The sequence below is a fragment of the Corvus cornix genome, chromosome 5, assembly GCF_000738735.6.
Source record: "Corvus cornix cornix isolate S_Up_H32 chromosome 5, ASM73873v5, whole genome shotgun sequence".
NCBI lineage: Eukaryota > Metazoa > Chordata > Aves > Passeriformes > Corvidae > Corvus > Corvus cornix.
The window spans coordinates 50,598,219-50,616,570 of NC_046335.1; the positions used below are offsets into that span (position 1 = coordinate 50,598,219).

General features: G+C 36.2%; 1 protein-coding gene across 7 annotated transcripts in view; it reads left to right on the top strand.

Annotated features, from left to right (window-relative positions):
• SOX6 (SRY-box transcription factor 6) overlaps positions 1 to 18,352 on the top strand; it is a 263,665-nt gene that overhangs the window by 192,363 nt on the left and 52,950 nt on the right. For 6 of the 7 annotated variants that reach the window (XM_010390825.4, XM_019285347.3, XM_010391075.4 and 3 more), the window contains exons 9-11: positions 3,678 to 3,827; positions 7,706 to 7,886; positions 10,436 to 10,626. In XM_010390825.4, the coding sequence (XP_010389127.1) occupies positions 3,678 to 3,827; positions 7,706 to 7,886; positions 10,436 to 10,626 (522 nt within the window). The remainder of the gene's footprint in view (positions 1 to 3,677; positions 3,828 to 7,705; positions 7,887 to 10,435; positions 10,627 to 18,352) is intronic. The other variant, XM_019285358.3, reaches the window with a different exon arrangement.

Consider the following 18,352-nt stretch of genomic DNA (forward strand, 5'->3'; position numbering starts at 1 on the left):
AAAGGCTTAGTGTGAACTCTGCTGTTTCCAGGGAAAAAAATCAGTGTGCACTTGTGCTGTTCTGTACACATGCTGAGTACAGCACTCTCCTACCTGTTTGAAAATTTTTTTAAGTAAATGAACATAATTCAAACTTATAGTGACCTCCAACTTTCATAAATTCCCCTCGGATTTTTAGTTGATTACAGCTGGAATAGAGTTTCAGTAACAAGTGCTTAAGTCCGTGAGCCTGTAAGTTCATAGGTGCTTAAATGTGGGACTTGCCATTGCCCTGAGACTTGTGGCATTTCAAAATCCCACTCTTCAGTGTCAAATTTGACATTAGAAGAAGCCTGGTTCTGAAAACTGCAAAGTTGCCTCCTTTTTCATATACCTTAAGTAAGCTTGGCTTGAAAATTGTTAGCTATTGAGGAGCACTGAAGAACTCAAAATCAGCATTACTTATATATAGATGCTGGGAAGTGGATTGTAAGAATCTAAGTTTGTGACCTCTGAGAAAAAAATAAAAACCAGACTATACATTTTTAAGGCTTCTTAAAACAATCATGAATACTTGATGTTTTTGAATATCTAATTTGTAATCAAGAGCCCTCTGAATCAGTGGTTAGCATAAGGATTATAAAATACTCTTCTGTTTATGGGATAGGCATAGATCAAAATTTTTTTTACTTAGTTGTCAAGCACTCACTGGTTAGAATTTCATTTGAAAAAAATCCATTGAAACTTTTGCTTTTGAGCTTTAAAAGCCAACAGTCAACATTCATTCAATGTTTGGGTTTTATTCCTCTCCTCAATCTTGCAAATAAAAGCTTCACAATCTGACCATCTCAATGTGAGGTCCTAAATTGCCATTTTGAGCCATAGCAGTGGTATTTGCAAAAATATCCATTTTTTTCACTGCAATGGTGGCATGCCCATATTTTTCCAGACTGGCTAGCTCCCCATACAAACTGGTATTTAAAACTTATGCTGCCTTCCAGTCCACACAGCAATGTTGCTAGTGCTGGTGTGAATTCTTGCAGTATTTGTACTTGCTTGTAGAACAGCTTTGCTTTAAGCAAAGCAGAAAGCCAATTACTGTTACTTATTTATACATTTGCTTTTATGTTGTAAAATGAATTTATAGAAATCCTAGGATAAAGCCAGTGCTAAGACCTCGGAATAAGCCAGTCATGAATTATTATAAAATTTCTTTTATTCTGTCATCCCTTAGAAACATTTCTTCCTGACAGGACTTGCAGTATAGCCCTCAACACCCTGGGAAGGGAGTAGTGAAAAATTCTAATTTTATTCCACTTTTCCTGTTTGCATTTCCAAAATCAAACAGTTTCCTAGATAGTCACTAGAAAAGCCCACTTTTCTTGATGTTAACCCTTAATGTGCTGTGGGTGTTTCTGTTGCCAGTCCTGGTGGGACTCAGGTGACCAGCAAGTCCTGCTCTGACTGGTACCATGTGTATCTATATTTGCATTTATTTTGAAATATCTGGTCAAGAAATTTTCAAGGGGAAATGGCAGGGATGGGGTCCTTAGTCTTTATCTCTGTTTCTCACCAGGCAACTCTATTGTAAATTAGAAAAAAGAAGTTCTTCCCAAGCCTAGGTTGTTTTTTTTTTTTTTTCCCCCTGCCTGTGATGGTAAGAGGTAAGAGTTTTCCCTGTCTTTATCTCGACCCATGAGCTTTTCCATCTTATTTTCTCCCCATCCTGTTGAAGTGGGGAAGGAAGAGACTGGCTGGCTGGGCAGCTGGCAGCCAGCCTAGGTCAACCCACCACACTATTTTAGTTGCCATAAATGACAATAAAGTTTTATCTTCTGTGAAAAATGGAATACTGTAGAAAGAATAACTTACACCCCACATTTTTGTGCCCTGCTGGCTTACCTGAGAAGAAAATTCCTTTGAAATTTAGTTGATAAATCTGAGTATATTTATACACAGAATTCCTTTCACACTCTTGAAAGTGCAATGCATAGTACTGTAAGTACAAAAGTTTTTGTCTTCTTTTAGTAAAATATAAGTTACCTTTTTCAGATAGTTGAAGATGTTAAATTAGTTAAAAAAAAAAAAAGGAAAAGTACTTATAGACAAACCACAGAATACTGAGAAAGCCTTGTAATTGTTGGGTTTTGTCTTTAAATTGTATTCAAGTTTATTGTGTTATCTCTTTCATAGTGCAGTGCCTGATTATTCCTGAGCTGAGAATGTCCAGGATTTCAAAATTTGTGAAATGTGTTTTTTACTCTCATTTAAGCAGAGCATCCTATTAAGCAAGCAAAGGTTGACCTCAAGAACATTCTAAAAGGGATAAGATCCCAGAAGTAGGGGGAAAAAACACCCACTTTTGTATGAAAGCCTTCCTTTTCACTCCAGGACATCACCAATAGCTGGGAACTTTTTCTATTTTCAATCTTTTTCCTTTAGCGTAGGAAAAAACTTGGTACCTTAGCCAAAATATTTAAACACCACTAATTTCAAAACATTAATCTGTGATCCTTTTGTAGTCTCTGTGTGGTACTGAAAAGTAGGGGAAGGAAACAAACAAACAATAGTTTTCATTTGTCACCCTGAGCTGTGACTCTGCCCCTCCCTCCTGCATTTGTCTCGCCACTGAGTAACTGAACTTACAGCATTGTGTAACTTTCATTTCTGTGGAGGCTTGTTATATTAGAAAAATTGTTCCAAAGAAAGCAACAATTATGACATAAGCACATCTGGCTCTTGCAAATTATTCTTTATTAAGCTTTCATTTAATTACATGTGCTGAAAGGTCTGCTTTTGATTACTGTAATTTTTTTTATTTGTCCATCTGAATGATAGTAATGTTGGAAATTACATACAAACCACCTGGCTTTTTTCTCACTAATAAGGCAAAGTTTATGTAGATCTATGTGTAGAAGAGGGATTAAGATCTTCCCTGTTTATGGCAGAAGAATTATTCATGATGCTAATTCAAGGTGAGGGTTTAAGTTTGGTCAATGGAAAGAAATTGAACCAATACAGTTTTGTTCAGTAAACACTTTTTATTGGTTGGAATTGTTTATTTTAATATAAAAGTATTTTATTATATTTCAGTTAAACTTTTTGAAAAGCTCCACTAGAGTTTTTTGTACTTCCATCACTATTTACAGGAATTTTTAAGGCCTAGATTCATTATTGGCATTCATAGAAGATTTATCACTGTACACACAGATGAAGACATACCTTGTTAGCCATTTTAACTTTGCCTTTTGGTAGGAAACCATTCCTATTGCAGCTCCCAGTAAAGTTTCTGGAGTTAGTGGTTAATTTCTAGGTAAGAATAGAAAGACCTGGATTACTGTTGTTTCTGACAAGAGCTTATACCTCCTTTTCATAAACAGCCATATAATTTTACCAATTTTGATTTTAACATTCAGGCACAGTGTAACTTTTTGCTCAATACCACGACCATCATTATGAAGGAAAAAAAAAATCAAGAAAAATCAGCAAAAGTCAAATGAAGAAAAAAGATATTGGTGTTTGGGAGTTTTCCAGTCTTTCTTTATTTTTTGTCTTTTTGCAAATAGCAGGAAGGGAAGCCACAAACAAGAGCTGAAAAAGATCCTTTAAGAGAAGAAACACCAGAAAAAAAAAGTACATTTACAGCTTCTTTTTTTAGGAGTATTGCAGGAATATATGTATATCTTCTTGTCTTCCAGCAACTGTATGCAGCTCAGCTGGCAAGCATGCAAGTTTCTCCTGGAGCCAAAATGCCATCTACTCCACAGCCACCAAATACAACAGGGGCACTTTCACCCACTGGGATGAAAAATGAGAAGAGAGGGACCAGCCCGGTAACTCAAGTTAAGGTATTTCTCAGTAAAGAAAAGAGTCGGTGTTTGAGAAGGACAGTGAAATCAAATGGTCTCTGTAATTGTTTCACAGTTGGAAGTTGAGCCACGTTACAGTTCTTCAATATTCAAATAAAAAGTTCCATTTCAATGCTGTATTATCAGTATAGAGAAGGGAAGAGAATGCATTCACTTCTTGTTTCCAAAAATACCAGGCGTCCCTCTTCCTACCACAGGCAGCACAACAGATTCATCAGTAAAATGTGATATTTTCAAGATTTCAGTTTGTAATCTGGTAACACGCATAAATGGCATCCATTTCATGAATTGTTTCACATTGAACTCTTGAGTATCTCAAAATGTGGTGCTGGCTTATAGTGTTAGGGTAAGAGAGAGACTGTAGAGCTTCTAATTATTTTACCAATCTCTAGCTGTACTTAATTCCACAATTTTGGAAAAGCCTCCCATAAAAAGAATATGTAAGTCAGGGCTCCGGGGAAAACATTGTGTTGCTGCAGATTGATTTGACTTTTGCTGATTTCACACAGCTGCTGACAACCGTGCTGCTCCTCGCTGGTTTTGCGCCATCGCCGAGTGCTTGTGCCTGCTTATTCTCACTTGCTTGGAACCAGGCAGCTACAACATGGCATTTGCCAGGAGCCTGGAATGAGCGTTGTGCTCCCTGTGAAACCCGTGGAGCAGCCAGTGCCTTTGGGTGGGACTGCCTGGCTTCTTCTGCTGGGTTCTCCCAGGGTGGTTCCGGATTTCATGAGACCAAACAGCCTCAGAACGAATTTACTCCAAACTGTACAAAAAAATCAGCATTCAGCTATTTTACCAATTTGAATGATAGAGATATAAATGCAGAACTGTTAAAATAGATCTAAAGGTGGCAGGTAGTGACTTTGTGGGTAGAGAGAGGGAATATGTTTGGTTTTTTTGCTGGCTGCTAGCACCTTACAGGCAAACAGTCCTTAGCTTCAAACCAGCCTGAGAAAATTTTACTCACTTGGGGTGGTGGTTTCTTTTTTTTTTTTTTCACATTTTTTGACATGAGAGTAAAATATCATTTGTTTTTTTCATTATCATCAATCATCGTGGTAAAGTGTGGGTGAGTAGATATTTCTGCCTGGGCTGATAAATTTCCATGACACTTTTTTGCTAGGCTGAGAGTACTAATAAATAAAAACTATTCCATTATGGCCAGATCTAACATTTATTTAGCAAAGCATTCACTTTACTTAGCTGTAGATGTGTATTAGTCTAATATTTTACCTCTTGTAATCCAATGCCAGGCTTGAGAGCAGTCAGGGAAATTTACCACATATGCAGAGTTTGCTACAGTCAATACAGAAGCCACCAAAAGCAAAGCCCAACTGTTCCAGCAAAGTTGCCATAGTATAGTGATACCTAACACCAGTGATTTATGGCATTGAGAATATACTACTGACTACTTTAATGTGAAAAAGTAATTTTGGGAGTGAGCGAGCCAAATGGACCTACACCAAACCAAACCTTTACTGTATGAGTCAAATTTTCCCTGGTTAAATTCAAGCACATATCTTCTTGAACCAAGGCCAATACCATTCCAGGTTTGTAGCCAGCTGAGTCCTGTTACAGAATTGACCACATGCAAATTCTTGGGGGTTTCCCTACATAATGTAACTTGAATGGACTAAAGTATATGTTAATAAAATTGAAGTCTTTTTATGGTTATTTTTACTAAGCACACTACTGCATTCAGAATATTAAAGATGAACTACAAGTGCTTTGTGTGGACAAATACCAATAGCTAATGAAGAAATTATTAATAGGGTATTAATAGCAGTACCTATATTCAGTCTTTGCAGATTCTTACCTTTGTTAGACATGACAGTTTTGATGGTCATGCATTGTTTAACAAATCCTCTATATTTTCTCTGTTTTTAAGCAGTTTGTATAAACTACATGCATTATTTACAGAACTAATGGAATTATTTTACAGAAGTCAGACCTTTCAAAAAGTAATGATAGGTTTTCCCTAAGTCAGTGACCAGAGTGTTTTCTGGCTTTTTGGTTGCCTTGCAGAAATGAGAATGCTGTCCATGTAGTACACACAAAAACAGGTTCTGGTGGTGTTTAGAGTTCTTTCACGACTGGATCAGTACTAGACGGAAAACTATTTAAAAATTGAACTCTGTAGCATAGATTTGTATGTGCGCATGTTCACAGTACCTAGCCTGGTCTGAATGGGGCTCTGAACTCTTGGAAAAGTTTAGGGAAGCCGCTTTCTGTCTGTGCAAGGAAAGAGGTTGCACGTAAGCATGGCCACAAAGCACCAGGCTGGACTCTGTCCCTTGTACCTTCGAGCTTCTGCTCTCACCTGGACACTGAAAGGGTGTGGACGTTTGTGCACACTCCGAGGCCAGGAAGAATTGAAATGTCATGCAGTTTTCTGGGGAAAGTTTAAAGCTGAAGATACAATGGCATTATAAATACCTGTTTGTTTTCCTGTTTAATGCATTTTGTGTGACCAGATGTACTTTGCTAAATCACTGCTTGACAGTAAGGAGAATGGAAAAGATGAGATAATGTGATGTATTATTGTGTTTCGGCATAATTCTAAGCTTCAAAGTGATCAGTGCAGTGTTCTAAAATATGAACAATATTCTCTTACATCCAGCATAATTCTGCTCTGGGCATGTTTTAAATGAGAGATCTGTCTTACTGGGCTCTTTTACTACAGAAAATCACCATTTCACAGATTTTCAAGTGCTCTGTCTTGCTTAATGTATTAAGTGGAAGGAACAAGCTCAAAGAATGGGAAGAAGGTTGCACTGCAAATGTTTATACTTATCAAAGAAATTAATTGCTTGAATAAGTCTTCTTCAAAAAGTGGAGATATTTTTAAATGGACCTACTCTACTTGTTTCTACAGAAACAAGACATATGTGAGAAAGATTTTCTTCCACATTGCATATGAAAAGTATCAAAACATATAAAAGTGCTGATACTAGATTTACACACCCTTAAAAAAGGTTCCTTGTCTTAATACAAATAAAACACACAGATATACTAAAGGTTGAATGCAGCAGAAATAACTACAGAATATGGGAATAATACAGAAGTATCAAACAAAGAGCAGAATAGCAGTTATGCGGAAAATATTTTTGATTTTACGTAAATCTGTCAAAAACATGACATTTGAATATTAAAATATCGTAAAATATGCAAAATTAAATAATAGAAAATAAGATACATTTTGAAATGCCTATAGCATGTAGTCATCACCCTAGTAAGTAAAGGAATTTGAATTCAATGACATTCTTATCTCCTATTATGGGGGACCAGCATAGATTGTTTCACTAAACAAAACATGCACTCTGAATTAGATGCATGGAGTGTATAAGCTAGCAGCAGCTGTAAATGTGGGCCAAAGAGCTGTCAGGGTTTTCAAATGATTCTTTCATAGTAGTACTTCTGATTCCTTAGTTTCTAATACATTTAAAAATAAGCTACATAACTTATTTTTATAGTGCCAGGAACTTTTCAAATAGAACCAGTGCAAAAGCATTACTGAGCTGCTGGAAATTTTAAATAATTCTTTGTAAATGCCCTAGGTTAATTTAGATCTCTGAAAACACATTAGGAAATTAAGCTGTAATGTGAGCTAATTCAAATTTTAATTTGGCAAAAAGAATGATCCAGTCACATAGTTAATGTAAATAAGAAGCATAACACAGAGAAATTAATGAGGTTTCCTTTGGTTGAATCTTAAAGGAGGCAGATAATTAGCTTCTTTTGTTATTATTGCTGTGGAATGTGGTATTGTCTTCGAGGTGTAAAGTAACTGCTGCTTGCAAAATGATGAGTTCATTTGTCTTTTCCTAATAGTTATTTACATTAAACTCTTGCAGGATGAAGCAGCTCAGCCTCTGAATCTCTCAGCCCGACCCAAAACAGCTGAACCTGTCAAATCCCCAACATCTCCAACACAGAATCTCTTCCCAGCCAGCAAAAGCAGTCCTGTGACAGTGACGAACAAGAGTGGCATCCCCAGCCCGCTCAGTGGGTCTCTGGGAAGAGGATCCTCTTTAGGTAACTAATCTGTCCTAGGGAAAGGAGAAAATAGGCAAGTTTTCAGCATGAAATCCCAGCCTGAGCACACTTAGTTTTGAATTAAGTAGACACTTGGGCCTATATTTCTCTTTAAAATGGAAAAAAAATATATAGTGAAGATTTCCAAAGAATGCTCAAAAGCTAAAGTTTTACAACAGTACCCAAAAATATGTGGCAGAGTGTGAGAAATACAGGAAAGAAATAAATAATGTAGGATATACATACAAATATACATACATAAGTAAATAAAGATAGGTATATCAAACTTGTAAAACAGGTTTGTACGAATATCTTTCCTAAAGGTGTCTACTGGGTGTATACACACAAAGTTAACTTTTAAATTTTGACTTCTGGATCAAAAAAACCCCCCCTATCTTAGAATGCCCAGAGAGCCTCACTAGATAATAGATAGATTTTTTTATTTAAATAAATACAGAAAGGCATCAGTCCAGCCAGTTTATGTTATTATTTGATCATGTTTTTATTATTTGACCATATTTTTATTATTTGTTTGCCCATCTGTCAGGATTTTATTAATTCATATGGGTTTGACCTGTGTTCAAGATTCTTTAAGCTTATTAAGTGATGAAACAAAATTGGTCTGAAAACTATGTATGAAGACTACTTTAACCAGTCAAGAAACAGAATCAAGAGCTGCAAAATGTAGATGATCAGCCCTAAAGTTCAAACAGTAAATTTTAACAGTGACTAAATACTTACTACAGACCACTTATTCACAATCTGTAGCTCAAGTGTACTTGTAAAATATATAGAAACACTTATGAATAATGAATAGATATGTTAAATACATATATCAAATATATAAAAATTATGGGTTTTTTTCCATTCCCAAACACTTGGGAACATCATGATCTCTGAAAGACATTTTCTGCAACTAGCTAGATACTCTACCTGTCAATTTATTTGCAACTATCACTGCATTATCTTACATTAGAAAGCGAAGTATCAATCTGAAATCCTAGACCATTCAAGAGAAAGGACCACAGAAGACAAATAGTGCCTAAGGCAAAAATATTTTTCGTATAAAGTCATAAAAAATTTTTGTCTCAATCCTTAAGCATAAAAAAAGATAGGGAGACATTACCAGAAATCAACAAGCCATGTAAGAGCTTTAGCTACCTTTCTCTAAATAAATTTAGATGATTACAAATCTAAATCTCTTTAAAAATCATGCACATATGGTTCCCAACTTCTTTACCATCCAGAATGGAACTTACTTGCTGAAACAGTTCAGAGCATTGGAAACTTTCCTTTTCCTCTAATTCATTATTTTTTTTTTGGAGAGGCGTGTTTCATTCAGACAGAAAACATCACCAGTCCCTCTAAAACATCACAATTTGCATCTCTTCTTACTTAGGCCACAGTATTAAATTAACCATCTGGTTCACAGGATAAAGTGTGAGAAACACCTAATCATTTTTATGTTAGAATAATTCAGGGTCTGTCGAGGTTGAATTTTCTGTGTTTTGCTCAGCTGAACTTCAGTGAGATTAAAAGAATATAAAAATTATTTTTGAAGGTTAATTCAAAATCTTAGCCTTTTTTGGTTGTTGTTTTGGATTTCGTTTTTGGTGTTGTGGTTTTTTTTTTTTTTTTAATAGTAGACGGTCAGTAAGTCAGTAAGCACACAAAACTAACAAATGCAGAACTTTTATAAAAGACATTTGCTGGTCAGGCAGATGCACAGGTCACACAAAAACTGTGTGATTGCTCAAAATTCCCTAGCTAAAATATATATGCACAAACCTATCCATGTGCAGTCTAGAGAATACTTCCATGTAGGAAAAGGTTGATTAGAGTTTTATCACAGCAACAAAAAACAAACAGTCACAAAATAATTGCTGTCTTTTTCTCTCAGATCCAAAACTGTATCTGGGGTACTCATCTTCATGAATGCATTGTAAGATGTAACAGGAATGCTTGCCTGCATTTCATGCTTGTTTAAAAGTTTCTTTGTGTTCAGAGTGGTAGAAAGAAAACTGTTTTTTTCTCTACTGATTTAGAGATTTATAACCATTTTATCATGATAATGAACTTTGTCCCCAAAAAGTAAATGTGAGAGCTGTTTCTGAAATAGAAATGGAAATCTTAACACCTGGAGTGATGGTTCTCTCTTTAAAGAAATTCTAAGAATTGACTTAGAGTGTCATTGCCAAGTAAACATTGTTTTCTCCTTTGTTAATTTCATTAATTATTTTCAATACCTCAAAAGGCTTCCAGTTTAAGCTTCAGAATACTGTTGTTTTAAACACATATTTGAGTCCATGAGTATGCTCAGATAGCTCCATCTCAGGGTGTGTCAAGACCTCAATGGTTGTATTTCTAACAGAGAAATAAATGCCTGGGCTTATCAATTACTTCAGTAGAGTAATTCAGCCTTCAGACAATTGCCACTCCTCCTTCTGCAGATCTTGGTTGGGAGCAGTTCTAAGAGTGTGAGAGCAGAGTTCTTACCCCAGATTCCAATTTGGATAATTACCTGAATAAAATGTGTTCTCTGTTTATAGATATCCTTTCCAGTCTTAATTCACCTGCCCTATTTGGGGACCAGGACACAGTAATGAAAGCCATTCAGGAGGCTCGAAAAATGAGAGAGCAAATCCAAAGGGAACAGCAGCAGCAACAGCAGCCTCATGGTGTTGATGGAAAATTGCCCTCCATGAATAACATGGGTCTAAACAACTGCAGGATTGAAAAGGTAATGCCTCCCCTTTCCCCACAGTCTGTCACTCACTCTTCTCTTCCCTGCAAAACAGATTCTTATTTTTATATGAGATTTCTTTTTAGAGCTTTTAGCCATCTCTGATTTCATGTTAAATACACCTTGTCATTTTGCAGTGCTGTGCTACAAACTTCTCTAGGTTTACATCACAGCATTCAAACCCACAGTCCTGTGCACTCATGTGATGAAGCTGTAAGCATGCACATAGAAACATGGAAAAGGGGCTGGTTTTGAAGCTTGTGGTCACCAGATTTTGAATTGTGCTCTTGAGAATAGCTGGATTGATAAATACAGCTCAAAGGGCAGTTCTGTATTAGCATGGTTGAGTATTACAATGCCAGCATATGAATTTGAGTGTGCTCAAATCTGTAGTTCAGGTGCAACAAAGTACTCAAGCTGAAAGTGGTTGCATTTGGCTCTCAGCTGTAGTTGGAAGTTAGAGACCAAAATTCTTTGTTGAATCTCCGGTGTTGAATCACTGAAATGAGATGGCACACTAGAGTAAAAGGTAGAAAATGTTAGGATAATGGGACCAGCGCTGGACTGAGCAGGACGTGATCCAGCTTACAAAATAGCAACCTGGGATCATGTTCAAAAGGTGAGGAGCAGTTTCTATCACACTTGCTTTAAGGACCAGTCAGAGGACAAGGAAGACTCTTTTAAAATTCCTTGTACCTGTGTTCTGTTCTGTGGCCTTTCTGAGATCTTCAGGATCTGCTCCAGCAGCAGGTCTCTGCATATACACCAGGGCAAGAGAGCAGGGGATCTGGTAACTGGCTGAGAAAAAAGGCAGCCCTTTGGATGGAGAATGCTTCTCTGTTAGCTTCCCTAGAGGGGCCATGGGCTGCAACAAATACAGCACACAAGTTATTTTTCACCACTGACACAAAACCAGTTACATACCACAGGATTTATTCCCATTAACTAGAAAGGTAAAAGCACTATCCCAGGAATCACTAAAGCTTTGGCAAATAGAATGGTTATGATGCAATTTAGTAAGCAATGGAAAGAAAACTGACACATTAATTAGCCTATACAGCAACCAGTGTTTCAGACTAATTTTTAAAATACTCCAAAACAACAGGTAGTTCCAATGCCTGTAAAAATTCCGCGATTCTCTCTATCAGAGGGTAGATTCTTTGTTTCTTGGGTGAGGGAGAGAAGATCATATTTTAGCCCAAAGACTAACAGGAATTTTGTGTCCAGGTTGAGTATAAGACTCAGCAGAATATTAACTATAACTTAAATGATGAATTTGACGATATGCTGAACTTTTCTCAACCCACAAGGGAATGCTTGGTAAGTGTTTTGTAGCAAGGCACAGAAAGGTAAAGAAATGTCATAAACAGACCCATTAAAGATTGATACACACCTTTTAATTGCATTTTATATTTTTGCTTGATAGTTTCTTTACTGCACTCAAAACAAGAGAAAGGCTTAGCATCTGTTAAAAAAGATTTGTTAAAATGTTTCCATACAAGATAAAAAATTCTTTTCCAAGTCAGATTCAGTGTCTAATAAATACTTATTTCTGCTAGTATTAGTTGAAATGTCATAATTGAAAACCCCATTTAATACAAGTTGATACTATGAAAAAATATAGAAATGAATAACTGATCAAGCAGGCTGTATTCAGACAACACTCTAATTGTAAACTCAGTGTTTGTCTTAACTAATCAAGAGGCAGGATACTAAAGCCCAGGTTATAAAAATAAAATGAATGTCACATATATGATCAGTACTAAGAGTTTATAAAATTATGCTTATTTTAAAATTTATGAGTTTCAGTGGCTTGACATTTAAAAATATCTAATATGCTATAAGGGCTATTAAAAGAATTCTTAACATTTGATTTCACTTTGAAAAATAAGTATAAAAATGGCATCCACTTACTTATTGACTCTCTTCCCTGCGTATTTTCAGTATCATGTTTGTGTCTTGTATTCGATATAACAAGTTTCTATTTCATCTTTCACCCTTTAAAGCAGAGTCAGTAAATATTTCAGTGAATAATCTGAAATTTCTACTTTGTGCCGGTTACTAGCAATACACAGATTGATGCACAGCTTCCAGATTGAGGTTATACATCAGGCAGTCTGAGCAAAAAAATATTTTCTTTTGCTTGCAAATATAGCAGAGTGAATGGGAACTCTTTAACAGATACAAACAACATCATTCTCAAATGCCATCTTTTATGAGGAGGCTTTTCACTGTAGCACTTGCAACTTTTAAAACCTCAGAATAAAACAGCAGCAGGGAAATCTGTTGTTAAGTCTCTCAGTGACCTTATGTAGTCCTGCTGGGTTTATTTATTGTAGCAGGTACTACAGAACAATTAAGGCAGGAAAAGGTTGTAGTATGTGCTCTGGTTTTACCTTTGGTTCGCTGGCCTGTTGTCCTTGCTCTGCAGATGTGAGAAAAGGCAGGGGTTGCAAAAGAACAGGATATAAATCAGTCATTTTCAATGATGGTATATCCCCACTCCTATCCTAAAGAAAATAAAAGTATTAATTTGGTCATGAATACTAAGAAAATGTATTTATATTTTATAGCAAGCATAAAATGCATTAAAACCAGAAGCATCCTTCACACAAAGAAGAATTCTAGAACACTCTTCTTTCCCCCTTCACCTTCTGCCTTTCAATTTTTACATTATGACTGTACTTTTTTACTCTAAAAATGATGGGCAGGATGGTCAAAATGGAGGTGGGGGAGCAGGAATGCTAGATCACTTCAATTAGAGAAACATAATTTTGAAATAATTGTATGCCAAGAAAACTGCGTATAGTTTTTGTCATAATCCCAGTGAAGCTTTGATAACAGTTGCAATTTTGGATTGGTTTCTTTTGAAGAATCAGAACCCTGTGTTTTCAGGACCAAATTTTCAGATACTGGCTTCAGGTAATTAGACTTGTAGAAATGAGTAGCTGGAAGCTGGCACCAGAAAAAGATGACAAATTAATTGCCTGCAGCTGGTTTAAAAAAGCTATTGAGTTCTGGTCAGTTACTGGTCTTCAAGTTCAGATAGTTGGTAATAGTTTGTTGTGCAAATGATTGCGCTCACAAAATTATGTACATAACTTCAAAGCCTGGGCTTAGGCCTTTTAGAAAATGTGTCATTTAAATCTCAGAAAGCTTTGTATTTGGTTACAGACACAGAATTGAAAATTGCGTGTGTTCATATTCTGCTGTTCAAAAAAATATCTACAAAGCTTTAAAAGTGCTCACAGAGATTCACTCAACAGAAAGACCAAAACAAAAACATGCAGCACTCTGGGACAGCCTAACTTTGTCATTTGGCAAAGTATTAAGGTTAGTTTATACTTCTGAAATGATACCATTCTGTGGAGTTATTTGAGTTTGTGTGCTGTTGTGGGTCAGGACAGGCAGGTAAGCACCATGCAGCCACTCACTCACTCCCATCAGTGGGATGGGGAGGAGAGTCAGAAGGGTAAAAGAGAAAATTTGTGGGTTGATTAGTATAGTTTAATAAGTATAGCAAAAGCTGTGCATGTAAGTAAAGTAAACCAAGGAATTAAGTGATTATTTCCCACTGCCAGGCAGATGTTTAGCCATTCCCAGGAAAGCAGGGCTTCAGCACAAATAAGTGACATGGGAAGACAAATGCCAAAACTTCAAACATTTTCCCCTTCCTTGTTCTTCCCCCAGATTTTATTGTTGAGCATGATGTCATATGGTGTGGAATATCCCTTGGGTCAGTTGGGGTTAGCTGGCCTGGCTCTGCCCCCTCTCAAAGCTTGGCACACCCCCAGCCTCCTCTCTGGCAGAGCAGCATCAAAACCAGAAAAGGTCTTGCTGTAGAAGCCCAGTTCAGCAATAGGTGAAACATCCCTGTGTTATCCAGCACTGTTTCAGTCACAAATCCAAAACTCAGCACCGTGAGAACTAAATTCAACCCTGAGCCTAAACCAGTACAATGCACATGAGGCAAAAAAAGTCACTATAACAGAGTTGAATTTTTCTGCTCCACCTCAGGTGGAGCAAAAAACTCAGGTGTGGTCTGACTGAGGAAAGGGAAGAGTAATGGTGTCAGTCATTTAACAGAGTAAACAGAAACACTGGGGAAGGCGAGAGAGGAAAATGGAGAAAATAATCTACAGAGCTTTTACCATGCGATAGAAGCAAAAGTAAAATCATACCAAAAAGTCATCTTTGTTTAGAGGATATGACTTCTTTCCAGACAAGCCATGTTCACCTTCAACAAAAAGAGTACTTAAACAAAATCTGCATTTCTTCAGCTACTTGTATTTATTTTAGTATTTCAAACTACCATCGTTGCCTAGAAGATTTGCTTTGATTTAAGGCTTTAAATGAATCTGAAAATGTTATATAATTTATAAGATAACTGACATTATTTTAAAAATAATCAGATCCTATCTTTTTATACATAAAGCAGGAAAACGCTGACAAAGATGCTTCAGAAAATCTTTGTATTAAAAATATAGGTAGAACTGTGATTGGAGGAACAAAATCAATAATCACAATATATTTGTATCTCCACATCCCCATTTACCTTACCGTGAAGCATATTCACTGAGATCTGAGAGTAAGCAGAATGTAATATAACATTTTTATGTTTATATTCCATTTTTACTCTTTTGTAGATTTTCAGACAACTGTGTATTTGCAGTAGGAAAGCAGAATTAAACCCCAAAATAAATGACATGAGTCATTGCCTACTTCCTGGGAGTTATGGTACTTTAGCACCTCTTCTAATGAGCCTTTTATTCCTTTCTTATCTCTAAATCAAAGTTTTGCAAGTTGAATCCATGTAATTTATCCTAATATAGACCCCAGTTTGTATGCAAAATGTGTACATTCTTAAAAATGTGTATTATTCACCCCTGGAGATATTACAGTCTATTGATCAAATCCATATTTAGGCCCTTGGATTTGACTTGATAAGCCATAACGACCCCTTTGGAGGTGCTATGCTCTGCTGTATTTAGGGACTGTTAAGTATGTGGATTATTGAGACAATAGGGTGTAACAGCTCCTCTGGAGCTGTTACACTTCATCATCTATATGAAGCTCCTGCACATATGTACAAACTTGGCCTGATAAAAACCCTTCAGGAAGTCTTTGTAGGAAAAGTCACCAGTCATGCATAATCTCTTTTTGACTGCCTACAGCCCTGCCATGGCTCCAGCGTTGTATTGCTTTTTTTTCTAAAGGCAAGCAATGCTGCCTTATGCTGCCATCAGGTTTTTGCCAGCCTTTTTTCTCCCCATACATTCAGCATCAGAGACAGAACAACTGCAGTGGCAGGAGTCACACTGCCTGTTCTGCATGTACAGGAGATTTGCCAGACAATCACAGAGAGAATCACCTTGTTACAAGCATCCTTGCTATTCGTCATTTCTCAACTCTGTTAAAAAACCCCAAACACACAGTTAAGAAAATACTTTTCCAGTTCATTCTGCATGCAATTCTCTTTTTGCTTTTACTGAAAGCAGTCCTGACCACCCTTAAATTTAGAACATAAATTAATTGGTCATAAGGGCCTTGTGGACTTCTTATAAAGCTTTATGAATATGTGTTTTAGATTTGCAGGTAGTGATCTCTTCTCTTTTCCTTTTTTTCTTTTAAGAAAAACTTGGATTTTCTTTTTTTTCCCCTTTAGTTTCTTTTAGCAGACTATTTGTACCTATTAAATAAGAGGTCAATGCTTATATTTCAGTCTGCTGTAAGACATGATGGAAACTGTAAGTATTTTCCATTAGTTCCTTATTTCTATTGGTTCAGTCTTAGTTCTACTTGTAATTAAAGGGTGAGTAGCTAATTAGGCAAAAAAAAAAAAAAAGATAGCAGTAACAACAGCAGATGACTAGTTTTGCAAAGTTATTACTTTTTTATGGTATTGTCTCCACAGTCATTGTAGCAAGTTTTACACTCACTGTAACTTAATAAAGGTCCTGCCCACCACAGCTTAAACTTAGGTATAATGTAATTTAAGTATTTAGATTTGATAATAGAAAATCTAGAACTGCATAGAAAGGAAAAAAAGAAAGACATTGATTTACTTGAGGAACTGTTAGTGTGGTCTCACTTTCTTGCAAGAGTATAGGCAATTTATTCAACTCAGTGGGAGTGTATTCCATCTGTCTAATGAAGACTCTGATTTCTACAAAGAGACACTGCAAAGTGTTTTTTCCTGAGTACGTCATCCCGCTCAGCCGACAAACCTTTCCCTGGGGACTTTCTGGGATGTAGAAGGACATGTTGCATAGAGACAACCTCTTTGCAGATCCATCATTTTAGAACAGATAAGTGACAGGTCTAAGTTAAACGCCCTGGAATAGGGAAAAGTTTCAAATACAAATCCCAGCAGTCCTCATACTTCTTACAAAACAAATGTCCTTTATGCTTGACTGTGAATCTGCTCAATTTAGTAATCTACTTGTGGCTGTACATAATATATGTAAACTAGGAATTTTTTTTACATTGGGTGCTCAAAGTTAATTTCCTGTAAACTAGGACTTTTTTTTACATTGGGTGTTCAAAGTTAATTTCCTAAAGCCATATTTGGACACCAGTATTTTAATCTGAAAAATCTTTATTTAAAAAAAAAAACCTAAACCAAAAAGAAAAAAAAATTGTTCCAAAATTTTTTGAAACTGCAATAATTTTGCAATTTCCTTTTTAGGCTTAGGGCTTATCCTAGCTACATGAAACATATGTCTTCATTTTATACCCATTGTAATATTTCCTTAATAATTTTGAAAGGAAAATAGTGACTCAAGTAAAAATTTTTTGAAGTGGCTGTAATGTAGGAGCCTAAGTCCCACCGAACTAGCTCTGAAAATTTTACCCCAAGGCAGACAAGCAGATTTGTGGCTGCGTACACAGTAACAGTCTATTTTCAGTGGAATTCAGCAGTTTTGTATCCTTCTCTAGCTCTTTTTATGATAATTTGGACAATTCAGAATTTCAGCTGATGTAATACTGCCCCCTTTTATTAGAACTGGAAAACATGCTGGACCTCAAACATTCAGTTTTGTAGCTGGAGAAATTCAGTTTATTTATGCTGTTGCTTCCAAAATTTGAATTTTCATGCCAATATAAGGTAAAGCATGACATCCATATGCGTTTATAACCATGAATGGGGGGAAAATAATAATGATTCCAAGAAACATATTTTTTCAGGGTGTATTGTGTTTGTTATGATTGGACTTCCTAGGCAGCATCTCCCTTCAGGGAATTCCCTGCGATTTTTTAAAGAATCTCAAGGTGTAGATGATTTCTGCTTCTGTATGAATGTCATATGTTTGTATTGGTTTTCTAAATCAGTGTATTTAGGGGCACAGTGAGCATTGTCAGTTTTGTTTTTCTATTGTGAGTTCTCCTCAGGAATTAGATGCATCTTTGAACAGCTGAATGGTTTTAATATCTCTCAGATACAGGTAAGTATTGCAATGGGTTTATGCTTTACAACTAGAACTTTCAGAGTAATTTGAAATTAAATTCGAAGCAGAGCACCTTGGAAAAACAAAAATTAATGGCTCAATCTCCAACCATATCTTTTAAGGAGAAATGTTTCAATTATAAACTAAGAAGGAAAACAACTAATCTGACTTTGGATATAACCCTGAAGCCTGTAATGTATTACTAGCTTTTGTAGATATCACAGGAAATAAAAACAGGTCAGAAATTGTTCCCATACTTAGAGAAATGTTTTATC